At 42.7% G+C, this 11,265-nt stretch overlaps 1 protein-coding gene across 2 annotated transcripts; it reads left to right on the forward strand.

Annotated features, from left to right (window-relative positions):
• The first annotated feature begins 651 nt into the window (after positions 1–651).
• Positions 652–11,018, forward strand: cog4 (component of oligomeric golgi complex 4). Of its 2 annotated transcripts, XR_002597630.2 has the most exons (19): positions 652–777; positions 1,295–1,377; positions 1,617–1,731; positions 1,870–1,920; positions 2,040–2,166; positions 2,923–3,116; positions 3,518–3,674; positions 4,102–4,264; positions 4,523–4,619; positions 5,044–5,205; positions 5,495–5,580; positions 5,785–6,001; positions 6,406–6,579; positions 7,278–7,454; positions 7,614–7,715; positions 8,424–8,552; positions 8,710–8,801; positions 9,163–10,281; positions 10,325–11,018. XR_002597630.2 is itself a non-coding variant. In XM_022226735.2 (18 exons), exons 1-18 carry the CDS (start codon positions 670–672, stop codon positions 9,203–9,205), a joined length of 2,277 nt encoding a protein of 758 aa, XP_022082427.2. In that variant the 5' UTR covers positions 652–669; the 3' UTR covers positions 9,206–11,018. The 2 variants fall into 2 exon arrangements, 1 of the variants encoding a protein (XP_022082427.2); XM_022226735.2 differs by having other exon boundaries at positions 9,163–11,018.
• The last annotated feature ends 247 nt before the right edge of the window (positions 11,019–11,265 follow it).

An 11,265-nucleotide genomic window follows, 5' to 3' on the forward strand; every position in this document is an offset into this window, starting at 1 on the left:
AGTTGGCAGGGTCGCCTTTAAAGAAGTATCGGCTACTCCAGAAAAAAAGTTTTACCAACTAGAACCAACTTCTAGTAGAAGATACTAGTAAACTGCTGTCCGACTGCAGCGACCTAAAATGTACATTTACATGTGAAAAAGTGGTTGGCCTGACATTTTGATCCAGCAGAATTTTGAGAAAGGCAAAGGTATACAATGCAAAGGCCCACCACTCCAGCAACCAAACAGGCCTTCTTTAACTTTTTATATGCATAATTGACACTTTTAATTAGCTTGCGTATTAAGAGGTGAGTCTGTGTAACAAAAGAAAAATAGCAAACATTTCCAGCTTAAATGAAGGGGTTAAAATGAGCCAGGCGTGTATTTTCAAGGCAAAAGAACACACCCTGAAAAGAAAGCAAAGTTACAGGAGAAACATCACTGATTTGACCATGATTTGACATAACATGCCTAGCAACAAAGATGTAAATGCTTAACTGAAAACCATTTTGAAAAATTATGTCTGTTACATGCTGAACACGGTAAAAGAGTTGTAGCCATGTCTTTTAAAGAAAATCATGCAAATGTGTTAATGTCAATTGTAAATTGTAAAAGAAATTACTTTCCATGGAATCTCCTTCAAGTTGGCGACTCATCCCTTCCCCTTCAACCGTATCCGATAATATCCTCATGAAAATGGCGTCCGCCACGTCTTCGGTGTTTGATGCGATGGGCGTGCAGAATTTAACCGATATTTCCGATATACAGGAGGCTTTTGAACAACTCTGCGTGGAGGAGGTAAATTGCTTATATATTTCTCTTCACAGTTGGTTTTAAAACAGGCTGAGTCGTGCTGTCATGGCGATAGGTCAAAGCACCGGGAACCCGTCACTGTGTCAGCCGGTTTGGTCGCCCTGTCTGCGGCGTACACGTCTGCCTCGGTCACCGTCTTTAATATAAGTCTAGACGGCCGAACCGGCCCGACCGGTGACTGGCTCGGAGAGGGTCAAGATTTTCTTATTTCTCCATGTGTAATCACCCCAAAGTTTTCATGCAGTCTGGCAGTACTTTATTATAAACGTTTAATACCCCCACCCCCAACAAAATATAGAAAAGATAATAAGAGGCAAGGCTTGCAAAATTCTTTTGCTTTTTAAAAAAATCTGTTTACCCATAGACTCAGGAGGCCCCACATATTTGCTGCCATTCCAGGATTTAGGAGTATGTCTAAAAGTGTTTTTTTTTTAATTTCATCTTTCATTAAAAGCGATTCCTGAGTTGTCGTTGAGTTGTTGTTGTCGTTGTTATTTTTTAGCAAGCAATCACGGATGATATTGATGGATTGTTGGAAAAACAGACCAACCTAGAGGCTAAGATGAACACCTTACAGCGACAAGGGTGAGGAATAGCTGCAGATGACTGTAGATTAAATAAGAATTTTTTTATTGACTTTTTGCCGGTGCATCTTCTTTTGAGGTGGGTGTAGCTCGAGGGGCGGAGGGTGGGATCTCTTCCTCTGAAATACCAATGACAGTCCAAATACTAGCATCAGCATTCTCATAATAGTCACACTATATTGCATGTGCACCCTTGTCAAATTCATACTTACACTTAAGTTTTTTTGTTTTCCCACTTAGTCAAAACCTGCAGCTTGTTCACACTGATGCTAGGCAGCTTGGAAGCATGATCTCATTCACCTCCGACCTCGCCGAGAATGTTAGCGGCAAAGTCCGAGAGCTTGACGTAGCAAAAGTGAGAACAACTCTTCTCCCCATCATTTGGAACCTTCTGTTAACCCTAACCCTAAATGTTTACTTATGTTAAGGCTTGACATTTTGTGATTATATATGATTGAATAAATTGATTGATTGATTGATTTTTGGCCTACAGAACAGAGTTCAAATAGCAATCCAAAGAGTGAATGACATACTAGATCTCAAGGTAAGTTTATTGAAAAGTTAATTGTAAATTCATCTTTTGCTATGAGTGTATATTGCCTCATTGTACTAGACAAGGGTGTACAATGCATTTACCCTTTCTTTTCAATTTATTTCAATCAGTTTTGCACCGACGGAGTCCAGACTGCCCTCCAGTCAGAGAATTATGAGAAGGCAGCGGGCCATATACACAGATATCTGAGCCTTGACGAGAAGGTGTTGAAACAGGTCATCGCGGATAATAAAGAAGGTAGTGTGCCCTGCATGATACTCTAACAAAATCATCCCTTGTGTTTGTCCTCAAAGCAGTGTCACCGTCAAGTCCCTTCTCGCAAGTCCTGTCCCAAGGACCAGTCACAGGTAATGGGGTTAGCACAGACAACGCGATGCTTTTGTCACAGCCCATTTGAATAGCTTGTGACTTGGCGTGAGACGGGATGGCTTATGATGGACTTGTGATGGACTCCACACGACGCTGCCTCACGAGACCCTCTTTAGGAGGGCTCAGCCAAGGGGGTTGCAGCATAACACAACGCAGTAGGCTGTTGAATTGAAGAGTGAAATTAGGACACTCTTAACCCCTTCGCGCCCGTAATTGTCCAACAGCAGACCCCATTGAACCAGCAGCTGCATGGTGTATGTGAGGTATGCACTAATCCTCACACAAAGCCGCGGCTCTTGCCGTCTCCCAGAGCAAAGGGGTTGAAAGCAGATGCTGCGAATGGATAATAAACGCAAAGTTTGAACGATGCAAATAGATCAGAAACGCAAAACCATAACGTTGAAAACTGATGACAAAGGCCTTAAACGTTGTTACAAAAATATTCCCAAATCAACTATTGACTTACCAGTATCTTCATATCCCCATTTTGTAATTTACCTTACGGGGGACACACAGTGTGTTTTGCAACAGACAGCTACAATCCCTGGCTATGCACCTAACCCAGGAAATGCAGTTTATTTGGTTTGATTTATTTAGTTTGGTTGTTTTTTTTTCCCAATCCAGGCGGTGGAATCGATCTGTCCATCGGCCTCCTCCACGAGGCCGAGCAGAACCTAAAGGCCTTAGTCCGGGAGAAGTTTGACGCGGCTATCCAGAGTGGAGACAGGGGGTCCGTGGAGAGATTCTTCAAGATCTTCCCGCTCTTGGGGCTCCACGACGAGGGGCTGGAGAAATTCTCAACGTACCTCAGGACACAGGTGAGCCAAGCTGACAGGATGTGAACGCTTTTGGCATGGTTGAAGTAAATTAAACAAAAAAACAAAGTTTTTTTTATTGGAAAGCTGTTTTTTGTCTTTCTTTTAGAAGAAACCTATATATATGCAGTTCTGTATGTTTAGGACTTTGGCTCCACCAAAATCAATCTAATTCTCTCGTTTTTGTATTCTGAAATGAGCAAATAAGGTACTAAGTGATATTCGCTTTTCAAAAAATTGGTTTGTGTTCCAAAAATGTTATTCCACAATCATGCTTTTTTGGGGGGGTTGAAAAACTTAAATGCCTATTCCCCCAAATGCCAAGCAATGCTTCTGCCGTGGTATTGCCAACAAACATAACCTTCCATAATTTGAGAGGCTAGAAGGATTCTTGTGTTTTCCAGATTGCTAATAAGGCCAAGGAGAGTCTTACCCTGGCCCTCAGCAAGGACAGCACGGACCGACGGGCCAGTGTTGTCTACGCTGACACCATCACCATACTGTTTGAGGACATCGGCAAGAGCGTGGAGATCCATCAGCCTCTCGTGGAGACATATTACGGTCAGTCTACAGCAAAGTTGCTAAGCCAAGAAAATATTTGCTTAGCAAAAGCAGGTTACCGGCTAAATTATCAAGCACAGCATATTTGTGGTAGCTGGTTCTCGGGTGAATCTTGCTATTGAAACACGTGAATTGCTAAGCAGTCTTTTGGAACTGGGGTCAGATATACTTAATTTTGGTTGATCCAGCATTGCAGAACCCTGGCATCATTACATTGCGCAATTAGTATTGATTTGAAGTTGTTCACTTTGTGGAACGAAATAAAAAGTTATGTAAGAGTGTTTAAATCTACCAAAGGAATAATTTCTTTTCGATATGCAGCTTTTCAGAGGTAGTTTCTTGAAAGTGTAATTCTGAAATGAGTTATTGCAGCCCAAATAAAGTTCAATGAGTAACGATTGCTTTTATTTCTCTCTGTGAGTAACAGGTCCTGGCAGGTTATTCACCCTCATGCAGTCGCTGCAGCAAGAGTGCGACATCCAAGCCAAGCAGATCGTGGAGAGCTTCGTCCGTAACCGTGAGTTTGACACCAGGGCCCAGCAGGTGCAGCAGAGCTTACGAGGCTACAAATCGTCCAACCCTAACGACAAGTATGTCCGTTCTCATAGTCGGTCTCTGATAGCCGAACTAAAGACACACATTCACTTTTTAACCAGGAACTGAAAAAAATTATGGGCAATGTTTTTCTTTTTCGTGTGTCATTTTTGTACGGACATGTTTGAATTCACTGATGGGAGACTACATTTTAAAAGTTGATGAATTAATTCACAGCTATAATTCTTACAGAAAGGATTCTCCAAAAATCCCAAAACCTGGCCCTTCTAACTCTCATAGTTTTTGTCTGACAGACTAGACCCACGAGACTTAGACGTCATGCTAGCAGAATGCACCTTGCTGAACACAAGGACAGAGCTGTACCTGAGGTTCGTCAAGAGAAGAATTATGGTAAGTAGACAGTGATTCTGGGCAATTTGCCAAGGTCCCCAAACTTCAGACAAACCTGAATAGAGTCTAGCAATCTGTTTTTCATGGCCCGAGCACGGGTAGTCTCGAAAGCGGTGCATTTGCTGTGTTCTAATTGGCCCATCTCTTGAGAAGGCCAACCTTGATGGAAGACAGGTGGGGTTTTCCAAATCTCACTGCCTTCTCCATTTTAGGCCTCAGACTTTTTTAACAATTCCGTTTAAAAACCAGTCACTTTCTCCCACAGAAACATTCAGTTGTTTGATGCCAGGTCAAAGTTCACATAGATTCAGAATAAAGGGCAAGTGGCAATGAAATGGGATAGGCTGGTTCCCTTCTTTCTATAATGTTCTTGACTTTGAAAGGATGGATAGGAACCATAAGCTTCAATCTCTTTATTGAACAGAGTGATATAGAAGTCTTGGATGAAGACATAGCTACAAAGCAAGCCAGACAAGCCGAGCTAGACAGGTTCTTGATGAACTGCCAGCTCAGTAGACACATGCAGGAGCTGATCGGCAACTACATCATGATGGAGGAATATTTCATGCACGAGACAGTGACAAAGGTCCGTAGTCCTTGGTCGACTCTGCCGGTGGCACAACAAAACGAGCTGAAATTACATCCTCTTGTGATGCATTTTGTACAAATGGACACGGTCTTCTCTACACAGTAATCCCTAAAGGAGACATTGAATGCCATTGTTGCTATGCAGCTGATGCCCACTCTAAATGCTGTTGTGCACATTTTGATGAAAACTTGTGGTGTGAATTATGTGCCATAAAATAACACATGCATGTTAATTATTTTGATTATTCAATATTTTAATTTTTTTTTTTTTACTGTTTTATTTGAAGGCGGTCAGTTTAGACAGCTTAGACTCCGGGTCGCAAACGTCCAGCATGGTTGATGACATTTTCTTCATTGTCAAGAAATGCACAAGGTACGTCAGTGAGTTGAGATTGGAGGGCCAGTCAAGAAAGTTTGATATTTCTGACTCTAAGCACAAAGAATGGCACTAAGCAAGCATGGTGCAAGAAATGAATGTTGTTCCTCTTCTACGATTTTCATGAAGTGTCAGCCAACAGTGCTTCACTTTCAGTTCGTGAAAACCTTGACGGAATGTCCTCTCCATCATTGTATTCAGGAGAGCAATCTCCAGCGGCAGCACTGACTGCGCTTGTGCGATGCTCAACCACACCAGCTCCCTACTGGAGGGCTCCTACCGCGACGTCCTGTACAACAAGCTCCGTGCCGGCTACCCCTCGGGCTCCTTTGACGTCAGCCAAGCCTACAGCATGCTGCAGCAGGGCCGGTTTGCGACCTCCACGACAGACACCAATGCAGCCAAGCTAGAGTTCCTGGTGAGTGTGGCTGACATCCTAGGGGAGTTTTGTTTCAGTTGTTTCAAGGTGAAGCAACTTCAACCCTGACAAAGGCTGGACCCACCGAGATTCCTCAAAATCTGCCAGGAGGTTTTTGCGGAGCTAAGGAAGGCAGAGCTCTTCTGGGGTTTTATGTCCCTTAAAAGCTGAAGTACAGAGAATGTACCATTGTTTTTCTGCAAAATGGAGGATTTGTAAGGATTCGGGAGGGTTTCCAGCAAGAATGCCTGGCAACAATATATCCCCAAACCAAAAAGCTGATACTCAAAAGTGACGATGTTTCTCTTATCATTTTCTGGCCCCTTGAGGTACATTTCAAAGTGTTTTCGTTGGCCTGCGAGATCCGTAAAAATGTGCTCGTTTACTCGATTTTTTCACTAAAGACAACATTAAACAACACCGAGGTAAGCATAGAGTACACACAAGCCCTCAAGAAGAGCCTCGGGGACGAGTGCTCCTCCAAGAATCAACACCTCGCCGACAAGGAGAGAGAGAAACTGGAGAGCTGTCTGGCCGACCTGGGGAACGTCACGCACAAATTCAAGGACGTCTTAGAGGTAGGAGTTTTGACCGTACCGCATTCTCTGTTACCTTGACGACAAAGAATGCAAAATCCATATAAATGATAATAATAATCAGTTCTTATGTAGCGCATATTACGGAATGGCTCTATTCGCTTATTATCATTATCTCTGTACATGGGGCTCGCACATCATCTGAACATTCCTGAAACCATCTCAGCTCCCTGGGGAGTATACTAGCCCGGTGCTGCCGTTTCGGTGCAAACGACCGAACATAGCCGTGGTGCTGCCACAAAATACATGCATATTTCTCCCTGACTTGCCACTGTACCCTCCGTGTACGCCGTTTTCCCTAAAACTGGTTCATTCTAAGGGTGAAGGCAACTTTTACAATTTGACATAGGAAAACTGCAAAGTTAAAATGTGTTCACCCCTTGACAAATTCAGAGCGGAAATGTTCAAACAGCACAAACTGGCGTTGGAATCTCGGTTGTAAACAAAGTCAAGTTAAAACGAGCCAGGTCACACGTCAGACTGCAAGGTCCAATCAAACGTACTGAAGTAACGGGGGATGATCATTGACAGTTGAGTCATGGATTGTCTGAAGAGCTTGCAACTTGGCTTGTGACTGACCTGCAGTGGTATGATTATGTATCTTGTGACCGTCTGTGACCGTCTGTGACCATCTGTGACTGTCTGTGACCATCTGTGACTGTCTGTGACTGTCTCTGCAGTACGGTCTGAGCCAGCTGAGCACCAGCGCCATCAAGCCTCGCCTCAAGCCCTGGGTGGATAACTTCCTCTCCACCAGCCACAACATATCCGAGGAGGAGTTCTCCAACTACGAGGCCAACGATCCGTTCGTACAAGTATTCATCATCAACCTGGAGCAGCTCCTGAATGAATTCAAGGTCTGTCCAACCTTCATTTCATTCTCAATGAGAGAGTCCCAATTAATGGAAGAACTAAGAGTTTCATTACTCGTTGAGTAGTTCACGTATGTAAGAAGAACTCAATAATAAGCAACCAATTAGCTTGCTAAACATAGATTCTGTGTCTCTGGCATACAGGATTTACTCACACCGGCAAATTATGACGCACTCGTTGGGTTACTCACAAACGAGGTCACAACTCAACTTGAGAAGGCAGTGCTCAAATCAGTCTTCAACAGAGTAAGTTTGAATGACAGAACTCAGCAGTGGGTTACAAATCAACATTCTGTGAGAAAAAATTGTCAAAAAAGTCTGTGCTCAAATGAGGTTTACTGGAACTACGGTGAAACATTACCACAAGCCTCAACATCCTGGCTCCCTGATGTGCCTTGCAATGCACACAGTTGCTGGTAACCAGTGATGGAACCAGCCTCCAAAGGCTGACCTCAAATTGGTGACTTTAAACGGGTCCGATCGTCGTCAAAAACGAAATTTGTGCAAGCAACTCCGACCAGGGTTCCCATCGTGGAACATCACTAGTTGCTTTGTGATAACTTGTGCACGAACTCGCACCATCTTCAAGTGGGTGCAAGAACTGTGGTTGAGTCCATCACAGACTCTGCGCGTCCCTCACATGTCATCCAGTCTGAAGCCAAGTCACAGTGTACTCAAAATGAACCGTGACAAAAGCATTCCTTTCTCACTGTCCATCCTGCTTCTCGTGACTCGACTTGCTATAGTCCATGCAAGTGTCTGCCTCGACTCTCTCTTTTTAAACATCGAGGGCACACTTGCACAAAGAGGCCACAGTTTACCAAATTTCTCATTTTCCAAAGAGGTCATCTTCAGTACATACTTTAATTCATTTGATTTTTGTCACTTTTACTGTAACAAAGAGTAACAAGGACTCTTAAACAACAGTGGAAGTTGTATTTTGCCATTTTTTAGCTTGGCGGTTTACAGTACGACAAAGAGCTACGTTCCTTAGTCGGTTATCTTACCTCTGTAACTCAGTGGACCATCCGAGATAAGTTTGCCAGGCTCACCCAGATGGCCACCATCTTGAATCTGGAAAGAGTGAGTAACCCAGCCAATCCGAACCATTTCACGCCCCCTGGACAGTCAAAACTATCACTTGCTGTCAAAACATTTCAATCTCCCGTGTCAGTTTCTCTGATAAGTGGTCATATGCTGTCCTTGTAGTCATACCCTGTCTGTGGATTCATGTGGACAGGTATCAGAAATCCTTGATTACTGGGGCTCCAACTCGGGACCTTTGACCTGGAGGTTGACCCCGGCAGAGGTCAGACAGGTGCTGTCTCTCAGGTATGTCACTGATGACCACGTATTCTCTGTGCATTTGTACCTTCATTTGGCGTGCACCGATGTACACAAATCTTCCGGGCGCCCTTGCCAGTTTGAATTCCTGTGTTAAGCCAATCAGAGTACCGAATATGACCCAAGATACTTGTAAACCAATCCCTGTGCACTGCAGACTATATTAGATATTTCTAAGCTTATTTGCATCAAGTCACACAAATGCTTGACTAGACTTTAAAATAAGTTGGCATTGTTCATGTCTCTAGTTAAAGGACATCGTGTCGTTCCATCATGTTTTTAAATAAAATGTTTAACAAATCCCTCATTGAAATCCTTAATGGTCATTTTCTTGATTTCTTTTTCTCAGAATCGACTTTCGAACTGAGGACATCAAGAGATTGAAGCTCTGAACTTCCTGAAATCCTTGCCGACAAATGTCTCCACCTGTTTGCCACCTGTTTGACGTGGCTTCTTCCAATATAATTCCTCTGCCTTGTGGAAGCGCCATTGCACCATTCCAATTGGCCCAGAATCACCTGACATATCACGGGACAAGTTGGATAGAATTGTCAGTTATTGGACCCGAATTCGTAGAAATGTTTGCATTATTTAGATTTTCTGGTTTACGTCTTGCAATCTTGGGTTTTGTATCTTGGTGCAACGTAGAATGTTTTGTATACTCAAAGAGATTGCATAGCAAAGCTTAAGAGGGTAGCAACTCCTATGGACCCACATTATGAGTCAATTTGTTTCACATGGATCCGGATCAGTGATCCCGAAGCTGGCTCGCACTCTCCATTACGCAGTTTCTGCTGTCAGTGAACCAACGAGGGATTTACTGATCGTGATTCGGATCCGTGTGAAACAAACAGCTCCCACATCAGTCAGTCAAAATGCACGCAAACAGATTTTTGGGGTTTTTAAGTTTCCTTTCAAGAGCCCTCATATCATTCGAGTGCCTTGTATAAATGCAAAGTTGTATTTTGTATTCACTTAGAAATGTGTCATAGGGTGCCAGACTTTCATGTAGTACATGCGTGAGTATGCATTATACTGCATTTTTTATTTTATTTGACACGGACATTCCAGACCCTTGTAGTTTTAAATTAAACCTGTGGCAATGCAGAAACGAATATTCAGAATGAATACGTCTGCACTGGTCCACATTTTTGGAACACAGCTTGATGATGTTTATGAGTCCCGAGCTGTAACAAGAGAGGGTGCAATTTTGCCAGTCCAGAAACGACTATGAAAGGCACACGTTACAAACGTGTCGCTTCCATCAAAATGAACACTCCCTGAGGGGGGATGCTTCTGTTCAAGGCCGATGGCCGGTAGCATCTTTCGAGTAAAGACTGAATAATGTTGAGCAAGATATGCCGTGAAACTGAATAGGGCAGACTGTTATGCGTTATTTTCACAGTATTGATCTGCTTTCAATTTGATTGCATTTAAGCGGGTAGTTGGACTGGTTTGAGATAACCTGGTACGTTTTTTGTTTACATTGAAGGCAGGTGTGTTAGAAAAAGGCTTGTTCCACTCAAGTAACACTGACCCCAACACACAGCATAACCAAGTTCATGCTAGGACTGCGCTGAAATCAAAGGTTATGATTTTTTGTAAAGTTCCGAATCTTGGTGGAAGTTATTAGCCAGCCCAAAGTTGCGCTCAGAGAAGTGGTTGGGAAAAGGGAGCTCTGCACTGAAGGAAATTTTGTTGCTTTTTCCCTCAAACATACTGCCGTGAATTTCGTTCAGTTTAGTTAGCAACGTGCCATTGACATTATAAATGTCTGTTCGCTTATCGCAATTTCTAGAAAGAGAGGTTTCTTTTTCTTTCTTTTTTTTACATTTTAATTTTCTATCGGGGTACTTACAGTTTAGCACCTTCTGTAAATAACCTGTGTATAAATAAATGAATGGTTGATAAATGTACGTGTATATAAATAAGAATTGTACAGATGGAGGATTGGAAAGATGACATGATTAATCATGTTTGTTGCTGCCAAAACGTTCTTTGAACAAATAACAATTCCATCATGACATTCTGTGTAATGCCTTGTTTGATTGAAAAAAAAAGAGTTCGAAATTTAACATATCTGTCATGAGACCTGTGTGCATATACAGAGGAATTTCAGAATAATCCCAAACCTGATGTCAAAAGTTATTTGGACTTTCACTAATCCAAGTGAAAAGACATAAAATAAATTACAATAATAACGGAGGCTGCACCTGTACATATTTATTTGATTGTATCCATAGTGAGACATGTCATGATGCCATGACAGGTGCGGATGGGCAGGTAGGGGGTCCAATCCCCCTCCGTCCCCGCTCTGAGACATAAAAAAAAGAAAAACAAAAAAGGTAAACAAAAATTTAAAGGAAGTGCATTCATCATTTCTGCTTGTCCGCAAAAAAATGAGACATTAAAAAAAATCTTCAGCATGACCTCCCCTGGAAAGGTTATGCAC

Source organism: Acanthaster planci, linkage group LG06 (assembly GCF_054643075.1).
Source record: "Acanthaster planci isolate LZ-2023a linkage group LG06, COTS_SCS, whole genome shotgun sequence".
Taxonomy (NCBI): Eukaryota; Metazoa; Echinodermata; class Asteroidea; order Valvatida; family Acanthasteridae; genus Acanthaster; species Acanthaster planci.